The following is a 16,339-nucleotide window of genomic DNA, read 5'->3' on the forward strand; positions in this document are numbered from 1 at the left end:
ATATAAAATACAATTAAAGAACATTTTTCAGAACTAAGAGGCAGCAAAAGCTATAAATATGTTTATTATATATTTATTATTTAGCACAGTAATTATGAGGACCAAAAAGAAAAACAACACAGCCTACTTTAATCATCATCAGCTAAGATAATTGTGCTAAGCGCAGAAACAAGTTAGTTCACTGTTAACTGTCAGACAGCGAAATTAACTTTAATCCTTTAAACGTTTCAGCAATGTCAGGGAAAGTTTCTGTAAACGCAAACTATTCGTGGAACTACTGTTCTTTGTCACATTTATACTGAAACACCAGCATCAGCCTATAATTTTGTAAAACATGTGAAATTGTAACAGAAATCAAGCAAGCAACTATGAAAAAAGGCAGTTGCACACCATTCTTTAAGTAGCATCACTTCATGGGATACTGGGCTGTGGTAATTTCCAGACGACCGGTTTTTCCACGTTCATCTTAATTTGGACAATTTGCAGAGATTTTTTTCCCTTAAACGTTGATAGAATTAGAACGATATACATGCATACATACATAAGCACTCACACAATATTAAATCCATCCAGACATGCATCGGGCACCCCTTCTGCAGAGAGACACTTACAGGAAGCCCTTAAGCATTATCACTAATTTATTATTTGGCAGCGCAAGTTTTCTGAGTACAGAGTTTGGGAGTCCCTAGTTTTGCGGGTGAAGGAGAGGAACTGCAGAGGAGAAAATGCGTGACCCTGGGGGGGGGAGAGGTTTGGGGGGAAGGCTGGGGGGGGTCCTAGCTTCTGACGTAATCCCAATCCCCCTCCAAGCAGACAATAGACCCCATTCATCCTTCTTCCTCGCCCCCCGCCCCTCTCACGATCTGTTCACACACAAAGAAACCCATTCAGCGCCCAAGAGGGCCCAGCCGCTCTCCTGCCTCTGTTTGGTGGATTTCCCCGTCACTCATTCCATTCCCCCACCCAAAAGGGGGTGTGTCGCTGCCCCCTTTCAGCCTATCTTTGTCTCGCTGTCAGATTCCCCCCCCTCCCCGCCACCACCAGCGGCCCCGCTGCCACTCCCTCTTTTTTGCGATTGGCCGCGATGGGCGTGGCCACGGCGCCGGGACTCCGCCCACCCGCCCGTGGCTGCTCAGTTGCGGTTGGGCCTTGGAGGTGTCAACGTCTCTCTCTCGCTCCTATCTGCTAAGGTACAGTGCAGCCTCGTCCAGGGCCCTCTTCTTCCTCTGCGCTGCCCTTCTCTCCTTGGTCGAGTCTCTCTGTCTCATTGACGGCGGCTGGCAAGGGGCTCTGCCAAGGTCTGGGGAGTGGGAAGGGCAAGGGGTCCGCGTGCCTGTGCATTTTTTGCCTTAATCATAGTAGCGTGCTCCAAATTGCTGATCGGGTTCCTTAGAGGGGTTGATCCTTTGTGGGGTGATCTTGCTTAAATGACAGAAAATGACATTGCATGATGGGGAGGGGGGTGGGGATTTGTTTAGATGTGTCTTCTGCTCATCCCCAGATGATAAATCAAGTTTCCCCCGCCCCCGCCCACCCCCCGATCTTTCTGCCTCGGCTTCTGCTGCTTCTGATCATGTTTTCTCTGCGGATCTGTGCACCGGTGTTGCTTCCTGCTCCTTTCTATGTGTCTAGCGAGAGAGCGATGCGTGGCTTTCCATCCCTCAATCTGTTCTCTTCATTCCCTTCCCTATGTCTCTCTTATACATGACTCCATCTGCCTGCCCGTCCCTCCATCCATCTAGCCCTTCATTGGTGGCCAGCCAGAGAATGTCAGCTGCTGAATTTCTGCAGGGTTCCTTCTGATGCTCTCCTCCCTCCTCCATTCCCGCCTACACCCTATTCTGGGCTTTGCTCAGGTATGAATATGCAGTCCTTTCTTGCCTTTGAGCCTGTGACCCGGTAGCATTAAATAAAAAAAACTCACCCCAAACCTACTGAGGATGTAAATGGGATGGAGGCAACTCTTCCTGCTAAGGAGAAATACCCACAGCACTGTACTGCAAAGGCCTCTGGTAAGGTGTTTTTGCCGAGGCTTGGTGAGTGGAAACAGAACCATTAACGTAAAGAGAAATGGGGGGTTGTAAAGGGGACTTAATCCGAAGAGGTTTGGAATGACAATAGAAGATGGCACTGCAGAAGGATGTGGAATATGGGTGCAGGTTGTAACCCTTGTACACCTGGATTTACTGGCAAGAATAGGCCTGTCACCCGTCTCCCAAGGTGGCTTGGCAATGCAGGCTTCCCACTGCAAAGAGTTCTCTGCAAGAAGTGGAATTCTCAAGGAGAATGTGATTCTGTGTGGCCTCTACATTTCTCTATATCTGCCATGCTCTAGTAGCGGGGAGACCGTTGGGTGGTTTCAGCGGCTGAATGTGTCACCCAGTGAACCGAAGGCATGATTGGATGCCTGCATTCATTGCACATTGGGATAAAGGTGCTGGAATTTTTGAGTATTATGCCCAAAATAATATAAAGCATTTCAGGAATGCAGCGGAGTGTTTTCATGCTGAAGAAGTGAGGTATTTGTAGTTTGGGGTTTTGTTTTGTGGTGGGTTTTTTTGGGGTGATTTTCTTTTGCATGTGTCTAACCTCTAATTCAAGACAGCTGACAGCGCCATCTGAATTTAATCAAGCCAATTACAGAGTTTTATCTAAAAGTCCACTAAAATGCTCAGATTTGATCTGCAAATCCGAGGAATGCTTAGCATTTGGAACTTGCTGTGTCAACAGAATGGTGAATTCCAGAGGGGGGTGTGTGGCTGTGTTAGTCTGTTGTAATGAAAACAGCAAAGAGTCATGTGGCTAATGATTTTTTTTTTTTTGGTGTGTGGCATAAGCTTTTGTGGACTAGAACCTAATTCATTAAATGAATTGGCAAAATAGTTGCAACCCTTCCATTGGCCCAGTTTGCATGTAACACTAAGCTAAATCATAGCTTGGTGTGTGTGTGATCAAATCTTGCAAGAGCCTGGAGAGGAGATACTTGCCCACTTTGTTCCTCCACTGTGGTTTCGCTGCTGTGCTAAGCCAAGGCATGATTTAGCTCAGTGTGTCATTCAGGTCCAGCCTCATGGTTTAGCTGTTCCAGGCAAACCATAAGCAATAACCAAGGTTTGTCCTAAAGTCTACAGCCAATGGTTTGCCTAGGAGAGTTAAACCAGAAGCCTGGACTTAGGCAACACAATAAACCATAGTGGGTACGACCTCCTCTTTCAAAATCCTGTACACTTGATCATTTGCCCTAAACCATGGTTTGGCTTAGTGTAGTGTGTGAATGAGGGCTGTGTGTGTTCTAGTGTCCCTCACTCCCTTTAAATGTCTGAAGGGTTTCTTTTGACAGATGATTTGGTTTCTGGGTTATATGACCCTCAACACCCACCCACCAGGCCTTTCATAAAGTCACATTCATCTGTTCTTAAAAGTGAGACATGCAAGTGGGAAAGGCAGACTTACTGAACTAATGAAAAGTTGAGGATGCCTGTTAGGTTGTGGTTTAGTACAGAAAGTTAATATATTTGAGTCTTAAGAACCATCTTTCTTTTATCATGCCTGCCACTCAACAAAATGTGGGATGTGTCGCTCAAAAGGCATTTGCTGGCCATTAGTTAGCAGCCAGGAAGTGCTTTGTGTCCAAAGAGGCTGTCTGTCTGATTTCATAACCCTGGAGAGGTGAATATTTTCAGCTGAAGTGGGCCAGTGGAAATGGTGGTGGCGGTGGGTTTATTTCCTGATCCTTGATGTCACATGTGTTTTTCATATTTCTGTGAACTGTGGCCAGAGATTTAAGGCAGACTTTTTTATGGGGAAGGTGGTGGTAATTGATGTTGGGATGTTCAGCAGTGGGCTGGACGGTGAGCATTTCATTCCAAATTCTTGAAGGAGAGAGGGCTGCAGGGGTAGTTGTGGTGCTGTACGTAATGCTAGACATTACACAAATCAAAGAGGAGTTTTTGCTTTTTTTATTTTAAAAAAGAAGTTAATTCCAAGTAATCCTGGTTTCATGTTGAGCTGGGGCTAGAACTGAGAGAGATCTGGTTAAAATCCTTTGCCCTCCCCACACAGTCGTGTCTCCTCTGGACTTGAGCACCAAACAGTTATGTTGTCGGCAACCCGGTATTTATAGCTGCAACGGGCGCCTTTACACCATGGAGGCAGCCTGCTCCCTGCCCCCCACCTCCCAACCCTCCCAGCTCAGTCCTAAACTTGGAACAGGGATTTTGGCAGAAAGGTCTGGATACGTTGGGAGTCATATGAGCCGGCCGGCAAAACAATTAGCAGGCGTGTCGTGAGCTCTGCAGAAAGGGGTGGAGGGGGGTTATGTGGGAAGATGCAAAAGTGGCACACACGCCACACATATGTGGGGAATGACACACATTCAAGTCGGGTTTGTTATTTCACTCTGTGACTGTGATAGTTATAAAGATAGTGGCCGTCACTCCAGAGAGGCCCAGGGTTCTTGGGAGTCCTGGCTCCCAGCCACTTGGCTAGAACCCACATAGCTCCCCATCCTGTTTCCAGATGAATCCAGGAGAGTCCTCTCTCCCTGTCCTCTTGCTCTGATGCAGGCTTCCCCAACCTGGTGCCCTCCAGATATATTGGACGCATCAGCAAGGCAGACAGCTCTGATGCATCTGGTGCCATCTTTCCTGTCACATAGCTCAGGACTAATTTCTACAAAGTCTTCTGTGTTCCTTTCCTTACTTGTCTCTTGGACAGGTATGGCGACCCTGCAGCCTTTCAGGTGCTACTGAACTACAACTCCCATCATCCCTAGCTACTGGTGACACTTGCAGGGCTGATGGGAGTTGTAAGTTAGCCGCATCTCAGAGGGGCAAAGGCTCCCAACGCTTCCTCTTGGGGAATCCAGGACGCTAGTCTCCTGACATCTCTTATAGCCTTCCCTCAAGAAAGCCAACTATCCTGACTCCCAGATTCCTCCTGCCTTTAAATCTTGGCTAGCCAAATAATGAATTGAGGTTCATTTTGGAAATTTGGTGGGTGGAGAAGGGGCTGCTGCTGTACCCCATAAGGAAAAGGGCACAGAATTCCCCAGGGGCCCATATATGGAGTCCTAGAAGGGGAACTGGTGACCCATCTGCACTACACATTTAAGGCGGTATTATACCACTTTAAGCAGTCATGCTCCCCTAAAGAATCCTGGGTAATTTGTCAAGGCTGCTGAGAGTTGTTAGGAGACCCCATTCCACTCACAGCTACAGTTCTCAGAGTCTTTTAATGCTCAGTCCCTCTTTCCAGGGAACTCTGGGAATTGTAGCTCTCTGGAGGGGATGGGGATCTCCTAACAGCTCTCAGTGCCTCTTAGCAAGCTACAGTTCTCAGGATTCTTTTAGGGAATCGGGGACTGTTTAAAGTGGTAAAATACCGTTTAAAATGAATAGATCAGATTGGGACGCGGGTGGCGCAGTGGTCTAAACCACTGAGTCTCTTCTAGGGCTTGCTGATCGGAAGGTCGGTGGTTTGAATCCGCCCGATGCGGTGAGCTCCCATTGCTCTTTCCCAGCTTCTGCCAACCTGGCAGTTCGGAAGCACACCAGTGCAAGTAGATAAATAGGTACCGCTGCGGTGGGAAGGTAAACGGTGTTTACATGCGCTCTGGCTTTTGTCACGGTGTCCCGTTGCTCCAGAAGCGGTTTAGTCATGCTGGCCACATGACCCAGAAACCTGTCTGTGGTCAAACGCCAGCTCCCTCTGCCTGAAGCGAGATGAGCACCGCACCCCAAAGTCACCTTTGATTGGACTTAACTGTCCAGGGGTCATTTACCTTTTTTTTTTTAAAAAAAACACCTTTATACACTTGAAATGTCATGAGGCTACCTGGACGTGGAGTGAAATGGCATTTATATAGTGTTCATTGACCTTGCAGCGGGGGGACGGGGGTCCTGTGGCCCTTCAGATGTTGGACTCTTAAACTCCCATCATCCCTGACCATTAGCCATGCTGGCCAGGCCTGATGGGACGTGGGAGTCCAACAACAGCGGGAGGCCCACAGATTCTCTACCCCTGGTTTAGTAAAGGTAAAGGTACTCCTGCCTCTACGGGCCAGTCGTGTCCGACTCTAGGGTTGTGCGCTCAACTCACTTAAGAGGCCAGGAGCCAGCGCTGTCCGAAGACACTTCTGGGTCACGTGGCCAGCGTGACGAAGCTGCTCTGGCGAGCCAGCACCAGCGCCGCACACGGAAACGCCGTTTACCTTCCCGCTATAAAGCGGTACCTATTTATCTACTTGCACTTAGGGGTGCTTTCGAACTGCTAGGTGGGCAGGAGCTGGGACCGAACGACGGGAGCTCACCCCGCCGCGGGGATTCAAACCGCCGACCTTACGATCGGCAAGTCCTAGGCACTGAGGTTTTACCCACAGCGCCACCCACGTCCCTCCCCCCCTGGTTTAGGTTTTACATAAACCACCCTGCAATCTCAATATATTCAGTTAAACAGAGCAAAAAAAGATAACTTAGAGATGTGCTCCCTGAAGGGTGTAGGTAAATGTATGTATTTGAACCAAGTATGTCGGTTTTACAGATAATTATTGAATGGATGGCCCCCACTTCCTGTTCTGACCAGCTGTTCCTCTTCCCCTCCCTGCAGAGGCAGCTGCCATAGTATTTTACCTCAGAAACACAGCACTGGGGTAACATGGCTGCTTTCAAGGCCTACTCTCCCTCCCTCCGTGCCCATAATCCCTAAAGCAGTCATGGAGCTTTGGGGTGCAGCCACCGTTGTGCAGCCTGAAAGTGCCATGCCATGTCTCTTGTCTCTCTGCTCTTGGTCTTCTAAGTTAAAAAGCAGAGAGAGGAGGGATCAGCTTGCAGGTTCAACAGAAGCTGCAGTGAGGAATTGGTCCCTGTGTTCCTCTCCCTTCCACACCAAGAGATACCGTGGCAGGAATATCTGCTAGGACTCAGCCAAGTACAAGAAGGATTTGCTTTGTTTGCTGTCACTGTTTCCCTTGGGCCCCGAGAGAGCAGTTGCGGTGACTACGGCTGTGCTGCTGAGTTTGTGTTGCCTCAAAGAGCCTGGGATCCTTGTGGCAGAGGGCAGATGGAGAGGGAGCGTTAGCAGTGCTGAGACAGCTCTCCATAGACGCATCTTCCCGCCTCCTTTTGGTAGCCTTGAAAAGCTAAAACCACTGAGATAGGTGTGGCATACTTTTGTCCGTGGCTCTTGCTTGCCTAGGAGAGTCGGTGTGGTATAGTGGTTAGAGTTTCGGGCTAAGACTTGAGAGATCGGGGTTCAAATCCCCCTACCCACACACCCCAGCCATCAATCTCACTAGCTGACCTCAGGCTGGTCACAGAGAGGCGGAGAATCATGTATGCCACCTTGAGCTCCTTGGAGAAGAGGGGGGCTACAAATGTAGTGAACAAATAAAAGCAATTTACTTTTTTGTTGCTTGGTTTGTTGGTTGGTTATTCCGCTGCATTATGTGGACGGTGCTAGAAATTAGGCAGGTGCGTTTTACGACTGACGCAGGTCCAATTGTGACCATGTGGGCATCTCTCGGTGCCAAGTTAGTGGTTGGGGAAAGCAAAATGTCACTTAGAGAAGGATCTGAAATGTTTTCCTTGAAGCTTGAACTTGTTTTATTCTCGATTGTTTTATACAATATTTTAATGTGTTGTAAACCACTTGGAGATTTAAAAATATAAAGTGGGTACCTGAGGTACCACTTTAGCTAATGGGGCCTCCCGCTGCCGCCGCGCCACTGGAGCACGATTTCTGTTCTCATCCTGAAGCAAAGTTCTTGAGCCAAGGTACTATTTCTGGATTAGCGGAGTCCGTAACCTGAAGCGTCTGTAACCCGAGGTACCACTATTATTATTATGATGATGATTATTATTATTAATTGCAAAAAATGGCACCTAGACATTCCATTGCGGCAACTGTAACCTAGGTTTAAGGTGCCATTTGGCGATAAGATTATATACCTGTGTTTCTAACACTGCATGTCGAATGGAAATCATTCGCTTGGCTTGCTTTCGGCCAAACGCTGGTCAACTTTGTTTGCTGAACACAAAACAAGTAAGGCCTCTGTGTGTGTGTGTGTGTGTGTGTGTGTTTGAAGTGTCTTGGAATTGTAGAGGGTTCCTCGCTAGTCAACGCTGGTAACGGGAAACAGGCCTCCTTGGTTTCATGGGGGGGGGGCTATGATGTTGTGCTAGGAGGAGGTGGGCAGCTAGTTCCCATCACTGCTGCCTTTGCTTTTTGGGTTTTTGCCACAACAAGAAAGTTTGACAGGTGAGAAGGAGAAGGTGATGACTCCCAACACAAATAGGTTCGAGCGGGTGGCTGAGAATCAAGCAGAGCGTGCAAGTCAGGCACCGCCTTCTGGGGGTTTAAGGAGCCTCCGAAATTGGGGAGGCAGCCACACCAAAAATATTCCGGTCATCCCAAGCAAAACAAACTCCTGTGGCTATCTTAACTAACAATTACAGGACGATTTCATCCCACGGGATGCTGCTTCCCGCTCTTAACCCACTCGAGCCCGTTTCCCTCTTGCCGCTCTCTGCCCAGGGTTCCTCCCCTGCCCTCCATCTCTGTCTCAGGAGGAGCCCTCCTGGCCTCGAGTGCCCAGGAATCCTGGCTCCCAGCCTCTCCCTCCTGGAGCAGTAGGCATCAACCACTCCCTTCTCGCTTCTCATCTTCAACCAGCTTTGAAGATGAGATACTTCAACTGGCACCTCTGCACAGATCTGCGTTTTCTGCCTCTTTAGCCATGCCGCGCCCCAGAGGGAGACGCATTTGGAACCAATTACCTCTGGGCATGGTGCCACTCAGTGCGGCTTCCTTTTGGAATATCCGGGCCAGATCAAAAACCCACAGGGCCTAAAAGCCCTGCATGTCCCCCTCCGCCCTGAGATTTTTCAGTATGGTGCAAATGTCTAACCCAAATGTCTCTTTATATTTCTTCCATGCATCTCTCTCCCTCCCCGTCTCTCTCTCTCTCTGCCTCTCCTAACCCACAGTGCCCGCCCATCAACATTTCTCTCATTGTCCGTTTGGTGCCGGAAAGGCGAGGGCTCGAAGTTGTCCCTGCTCTTCAGGTTGCCGTGCTTGCCAATACCAGCTGGGCTGTGGGTTTTCAAGGGCATTCTTGCGATTCCATTGCGGGTGCTGCCAATCTCAAACCAACAGGCGAGCGCCAGGGGGCATTGACAGGGCAACCTCCATAAAGCAGAGGGGAGGGAGGAACTTTACCTCCTTTGACCAACTCCCCCCCCCAAAAAAAAACACAACACAAATTTTGGGTCATATTGCCCTTTCCTTGTTTCAGCCCACTGTGTGTTCCCCCAGTTCCCCCATCCCAGTGGAGGCTTCTTTTACTGTCCCATTCTTTCTGGCACATCCCTGGGACACAGGGCGCAGAAACACCCTTCTATCGTTGCGACTCCTTTCCTCTACACCTCCCTTCACCAAAGATTGTGTCCCCTTCCTGGGAAAGATGTTGTATTAGCTCACTTGCAAATGTGTTCCCTCACATGGGTTTTAAATAAATAATCTGCTTGCTGCAATCCATGAGGTGTAGCATGAAATAAATAAATGATTCACCTACTATTTAAAATGAGTCTTGTGATGATCATAGCTACATTTGGCTCTCTGGAGAATCCAGGCATGTAGGGGTCACAGCAAGACCTCCTGAGCCTTCTCTGCCAGGTCCCGCTTCCTTCCCAGAAAACCTCGTGTGTTCAGGTTCCCAGATCTCACTTGCCAACTCCAGAACGGGGTCTCCGCAGTTGTCCTTTTACCATCAGGATAATGTGAAGGCAGCAAAGTCTAGCTCTTTCCCTTGAAAAGTTTCACCTGTTGATTTATGCATTGCACACCTCTGTTAAGGAACTGGCTGGGTGTGTGCTTTGTTTCTTCGGGGCCTTTGGGCAACCCTAACATCCCCTACTACTCCCTAGTTTGAGTTTTGTTCCACAATAAGGCTCCAACCTCTTTTCTTCTTCCCTGGCCTTCAAATTCATCAAACGACATTTTCCCCATGTTGGGGAAAACCTGGTTAATTTCTGTCTGTCTCAGGCAACTTCTAAAAAGCACAAGAGCTCCACTAAAGGGGGGCGGGGGCGGGGGCGGGGAGAGACAGTTATAGCCTGTGTGCTGGAGCTTGAATGAAAAATGCCTCAGTAAGTTCCAAACTTCTCTCTCCCTCCCCTCTTTGACCGGCTTCTTCTTTTGGGGGGGTTTGGAGCCTGTGGGAGATTCTAGGACCAGAGACCGTCATAGGAATCTTTTTGCTCTGTCAAGGCCCCGAGGGGCCTGAGGCAATTGTTTGCCACCACCCTAATGGCCTCACCCTGGGATTGCTCAGCAAATTAATTAGCTAACGAGGGCGCAGCTGGCTCGTTAGTGCCACTTGGCTGGGCACTGTTTGGCAGGACTTGATGTTGCTTGACGCTGCTCTTGCCTCAGACTTGCCTGGTTCGGGTGTTGTCCAATCCCCTCTGGTGGGGTGGGAGTGGGGCCTGGTGGGAGACAGACAGCACGGGATGTGCTGGAAAGCTGGGGCGATGTTCTGCCAGAAATGAAGAGAAAAGAAAAAGTTGCCCGGGGCAGGCGAGGGCTGGAGCCAGGACTCCTGGGTTCCTTTTAGGCAAGGACTGCAGCTTAGTGGTTTAGAGCAGTGGAACAGCGAGCCCGGACTCCTGGGTTCTTTGGGCATAGAGTTGGGCCTAGTGCTGTGGTTGCCTTTCCCTCTGTAGACAGTAGGTGTGGTACTTTGAGGGCTGGGCCTGTGCAGATAATTGTTTCCACGCCTTATTGGTAAACGGGCCTATGAAACAGCCAAAGCTCTGGGGTTCCCAAAGTGTATGTTTCAGTAAAGGGGTCAGTCGAGCCAGAAGTCCTCTGGTTATTTTGCAAAGGGGCAGTGGGGCTGGTTACCTTAGTCTGGAGACTGCATGTTTAAGGAGAAATGGCAGTGTAAGAGTAAGAGAGAGAGAAAGATCTGGTTAGCTTAGGAGAGGAGTGATCACCCAGGGCGTTTTAATTTATGTCAGTGTTTAGAATATGGCACCACTGTTGGTTCGAAATTAATTCAAAGTAAACAGGAATGAGCTTGTTTATGCCTTGTAGAATGTACCAAACATGGAGAAATAAGGTATAAGGACTTCAGGGTTCTCTAGAAGGAGGAGAGAGGCAGCATCGGCGTTAAAAGGGAAAGGAAAAAAGGAGCAACCTGGGATGTATGGTTTTTCTCTGGTGCCAGCGCATTAGTGCTCCTGGGTTCTTGGGCAGGGGTGCGGCAGCTTCGGCAGGTGGTTGCCAGGCACAGGTACACTCAGCAGGCTGCACCTGCCTTGGTTGGCAGCCAAAGGGCGTCACCTACCACCCTTTGCTCTTTGTGGGAATATGTGGAGCCGCTTTCCCTCCCCCACCGTAGCACCACACAGACTTTTCTCTCTTTTTCTTTCTCTCTCTTCTGTCCCCCCTCACTTTCCTGCCTATCTCTACATTGGAGAGCAAGGTGCCCAACCGACAACCCTTGCCCACCTTTCCTGTTGCACCGAGCCTCTCTCAGTTGCACCCACCCTTCCTGGAATAATTGAATTCCTAGCAACTGACAGATCAGAGCGGAGGCAGATCAAAGACCAGGTTGATTTGTGTGTTTATATCCTGCTTTTCTTCTGCCTTGGAACGCCAAGGCTGTGGCTGGTTCCAGGTCTGAGGGGGCTGTCAGGAGTACCTCTCCCGGTGGGTTATTCTCTCCTACGTTGGTAGGTCTCCCTTGGGCATAAGTGGCAGTGGGCAATCTCATTTGTTCCCTGTGACTCTTAATGGAGGTCCTGGAAGCTGCCATTTTGATTTCCCACAATGCTTAGTGGGCTGCACCTGCTTTTTTGGTCATTCAGGGACCACCCTTTGCTCTGCATGTGAAGGGCACCATGTGGGAGGGATGCTATATCAGGAGCATTGTAGGAAATGTCAGTGGCAGCTTATAGACCCAGCCACCCAGGGTACAAGGGTCATTAGTGGTCTTTGCCAGGCCACTAGGGCTTTGGTTATTACCCAAGGATGCTGCATATTTGTCCCAGGCCTGCTCAGGACATCATACATAGGGTCTCTCAGCCAGGCACCGACCAGAACCTGAACTTGGGTTACTTAAATTGTGCTGCACCTCATTTAGAACTAAGTGCCGTGATGCTAACATCCTGAGTGTTTGTTCTGACCTAACGTGAGAGGAAACCGCCGAAGAGCGGAGTTGCTTTGAACATATGCAGAGTGCTTCTCCATTTTTTTCATTTTTTATTTGCAGAGTCAGCACAGACAGCTCCCACATGCCTGGGGTTTGGGCTCTGGGTGTGCCGGTCTGAGCACATGACACCAGACAAGTTTTGGCTCCTTGGATGCTCTGTTTCCATGTACCCAAATCAGAGTTCAGGGAAACCACTGGAGGCCAAGATGAGCAGGGGAAAGGTGATGTAGAGAGTACGGGCGCAAGACGCCAGGACAAGCTCCTTTGAAAGAATAGCAGCGACAGAGCGGTCCTCTAGCGCAGTCTCATTCATGCAAAGCATCGGGCAAAGCCTCTTGTCAGAGAGGAGACCCCGGCGGCCGGCTGTGCGCCTGGAACAAGGACGCGAGTGTCTGGCTCCAGCAGCCCAAGCAAGCGAGGCTGCAGCTTATGCCAGCGAGCCCAGCAGGGGGCTGGTGGGGGTGGGTGGGAGAGAGCTGGAAAATCTAGCTCATCAGCCAGGCGGCTGACTGGGGTCGCTAGGCCGGGAATGAGGGAAGAGAGGCTGGGGGCCTAGATTTTCCAGGAGGAGAAGTTAAACTTGCTTGGTGATAGCGGATTGTAGGCAGCCAGGGTTCCTGAGGAGGTTTCCCCCACCTTTGTGACACAATTGAGTTGTCCGGCCACATTTTTGGCCCTGTTTTTCTAGCGTTTTCTCCCCGTGTCTGTTCCTGGCTTCCTTGTTAAGTCCCTTGACTCAGAGCAGCTCTGCTTATTGTGTCTAGAAGGTAACGTCTGTGAGTCCACCACCATCCAGTTTTTGTAAGTTCATACTAGAAAAGTGTGTGTGTGAGAGAGAGAGAAGAGAGAAGAGAGAAGAGAGAAGAGACAGACAGACGGAGAGAATTGCATACAATGACAGGTTTTGGCAAACCCTGAGTTTTAAAATATTTTCATCCTGATTCATAATATCTTTCATTAATTCATCTGCCAATAATTATAGTTTTATTGTGTATGGGTAAATAGGAATCTATTAGACTTTTCCACACCAACTTCAGAGTACAGGCCTATTTGACGACATATGGTTGTGGGTTTTTTTGTTTTGTTTTGTTTTGGAAGGGGTTTCCCTAGATTTTGCAACATTTTGTGCATGTATCGAAATGGTGGTTTGGGTTGTATATTGCTTCCCAATCCCATTTTTTCTCTTTCACATGCCAATCAGATGCCTCGAATCTTGCAAACTGTGCACAGAATCTTTCTTCAGTAAGATTCTATACAAGAGTAATGAAATACGTTAAGTATCTTAGAGAATTCCAACTTTGTAAGGCTTGTATTTTGTGGAAAGTGAGGTGGGCGTGAATGTGTTTGGGTGTGTCAGGCCAGCGATGATGATGGGACCTTACAAAAACCTTTTTTTAAAATGGCTATGTCCTCTCGGTCTTAAGGAAAAATCTGAACACATGGTGGGAGGTGGAAAATACATATGAATAAGAATATACTAGAAGGCCAGCCTTTAAGTAGCAACTACAGACAGTCCCCAACCCAACTCAACGGCTCTCTTTTTCTCTTGGCTCATTAAAACCACAGTATTCTGGCTGGGGACCCCAGAGTCCTGGTTCCAGTTACTTTTTGCTTTCCCACAATTGACTCCACCCTTGCCAAAACCCAGGCCTTATTTCCCAGTGATTACTTTGTAAACATGAACTGCTCTTTTATTGGCGTGATAATGTTTGTTTAAGACGTTCCAGAGTTCAACGGATTTGGTCAGGTTTTGTATTTGATAGTCAAGTCAATGCTTCAAATATTTCCTCTCCCTGCTCATCCCGCTCCTCAAAGATTCATGCTTGTTTTGTGTTTTCCATTCGAAGAAGTGGGGAATTTCACACTACTTTGCCTGTGTGCCCTGAAATTTGCCGCATCTCTGGTTTGTGGGGTGGAGGGAGGAGATATGAGAAGCAAATGTGTGCAGAAGTTCACAGGAGCAGTGAAAAACGTTTAATACCCCACTGGTCTTATCTGAGCATCTTCCAGTCATATGGTACAAAAAGACACAGGCACCTGGAAGAACTGGGGGGGGGGCCACCAGGGGTAATTATGATTTCCTGGGCACTGGAATTCTGTGCACCCAAAGCTCAGGACTAGGGTGTTCCCTGCCTGATCTTTTCTGTTTTTTCTTCTCTCCTCGCCCGCAGCCATGGCTGTCCGAGCCCCTGCTCCGCGGGGCGACGCCAGCGCCGAGAGATACCTGTTTGTGGATCGGAACCAGGTGGGCAACCCAGCCTCCCAGGCTGACTGGACGGCCAAGCGGCTGGTGTGGGTCCCATCGGAGCGCCATGGCTTTGAGGCGGCCGGTCTGCGCGAAGAGCGGGGGGACGAGGTGCTGGTGGAGCTTGCCGAGAACGGGCGTCAGGTGCTGGTCGCCAAGGACGACATCCAGAAGATGAACCCCCCCAAGTTCACCAAGGTGGAAGACATGGCGGAGCTGACCTGCCTCAACGAAGCCTCTGTGCTGCACAACCTCAAGGACCGCTATTACTCAGGCCTCATCTATGTGAGTTGGCTTGCCTGGGGGGGGGGGGGCGGGCGTTGGGAGTCCTGCCTCTTGGCTTGCCCTTTCCCTACCAATTTCAGCTTTCCCCAGAGGTCTGGCTGCCACCCTACTGCCCACCCTCCACTTGGTCCCACGTGGGGAGCCATTAGTCCCCTGGGGAACCAAGGTTCCATTTCCTGGCACTCCTTGCTGTGAGGAGCCCCTTCCCCTCCACGAGAACCCAGGCACTTCTGGCTTCCAGGCCTGCCTTTCTCGAACCCAGTGCTTCCCAAACCTGGGTCTCCAGCTGTTTTGGATTACAACTCCTATCATCTCTGACCACTGGCCTTGCTGGCTAGGGATGATGGGAGTTGTAGTCCCAAAACATCCGAAGACCCAAGTTTGAGCCTCTAGACTTGCCACCTTCTTGACTGAACCCAAGAGTTCTGGCTTCCACCACCCCATTCTCTCATCCACCAAAAATACACCCGGGCTGGGAAATCCGAATGCTGCAGCTCATACCGTTATTGCCACCATAAAGAGAGAAAAAGTGTAGAGTGGCACAGAGCCTGAATTTCTGGCGGGGGGTAGGGATGGCGGCGGTGGTGGTGGAAAAATGTGATTGGGTGCAATTCTTACTGGTGCAGAGAACTGCCACTCTAGGCCTTGTGTTCTCTTTGGAGAAAGCACCAGAAACTTGATATTGGAAATCAGAATGGAAAACAGGCACTTTCTAGATTTTAAACTGGAAGCACACGGCTCTCAGGTTGAGGAGCTTGCGGCTCTCCAATTGGACTACAACTCCCATCATCCTTGACCACTGGTCACGCTGGGTGGGGCTGGTGGGAGTTTGAGGCCAACAACATCAGGAGGGCCACGTGGTTGCGGAGCTGGTGGTCCTGCCACATTTGGAGGGGCACAACTCCCGTTTGGAAAATCCAGGCCCGCTGTAAATATTTTCTCATTTCAGTGGTGGCAGCTAGGCCCTATTGGGTGACTTAAGCCAAACTGGAGCCCATGTGCCCCCTACTGGGGAACAGTTCCCGGAGTTTGTGCTCTTGGCCCACAGATCTGTTCTCCCTTCTGAGTGGAGGTGCGGTTTTGTTCAGACGCTGAGCTGTTCAGTCATAGCAGGCGCTGGTGCCAGGGAGGAGGAAGAGCTGGTTCTGGGGCTTAAAAGTTGGGCTTTTGTTGTTCCCAGTTTGTGGAGCCCGGGTGCGTGGGTGATGACGCCAGAAGGGGGGAGCTGAGTCTCCTCCACCCCAGTAACACACGCAGCTTAGCTACGAAAGGAAGCGGGGAGAGATGCCCCCTTCTCTTCTGCCCTGACTGGCATTGTCAGCTTTGGTTTCCGTGCCACCCAAGCGGGCACAAAAGGCTGCCCTGAGAGGCAGCGTGCCAAGGCATTCTCTCAGCCGCACGTCATTGCTGACTCGCGGACAGCCCAGCAACCCTCCCTTCCCCCATTCCAGTCCCCACCCCTGCAGCTGGGTATCGGGGCGGGGAACGGACTTAGACCTGTTTAGCTAGAACGGGAGCCCGCGACGAGGTGTGAAACAAATTCTCCCGAGGGCACAGTTGCAAACACACACACTTCATCTTGAGAGTGGAAGGCT

General features: G+C 49.9%; 1 protein-coding gene across 29 annotated transcripts in view; it reads left to right on the forward strand.

The window, feature by feature from the left end:
• The first annotated feature begins 1,118 nt into the window (after window positions 1–1,118).
• Window positions 1,119–16,339, forward strand: part of LOC310747577 (uncharacterized protein) — a 63,261-nt gene continuing 48,040 nt past the window's right edge. For 10 of the 29 annotated variants that reach the window (XM_083582094.1, XM_083582075.1, XM_083582079.1 and 7 more), the window contains exons 1-2: window positions 1,119–1,190; window positions 14,386–14,744. In XM_083582094.1, the coding sequence (XP_083438220.1) occupies window positions 14,388–14,744 (357 nt within the window). In that variant the 5' untranslated portion in view covers window positions 1,119–1,190; window positions 14,386–14,387. Of the gene's footprint in view, window positions 1,191–1,238; window positions 1,299–1,742; window positions 1,857–1,936; window positions 2,013–14,385; window positions 14,745–16,339 lie in introns of those variants that run through there. The other 19 variants (XM_083582070.1, XM_083582081.1, XM_083582096.1 and 16 more) reach the window with 3 other exon arrangements.

The sequence above is a fragment of the Podarcis filfolensis genome (genome assembly GCF_964270895.1).
Source record: "Podarcis filfolensis genome assembly, chromosome: 13".
NCBI classification, from domain to species: Eukaryota; Metazoa; Chordata; class Lepidosauria; order Squamata; family Lacertidae; genus Podarcis; species Podarcis filfolensis.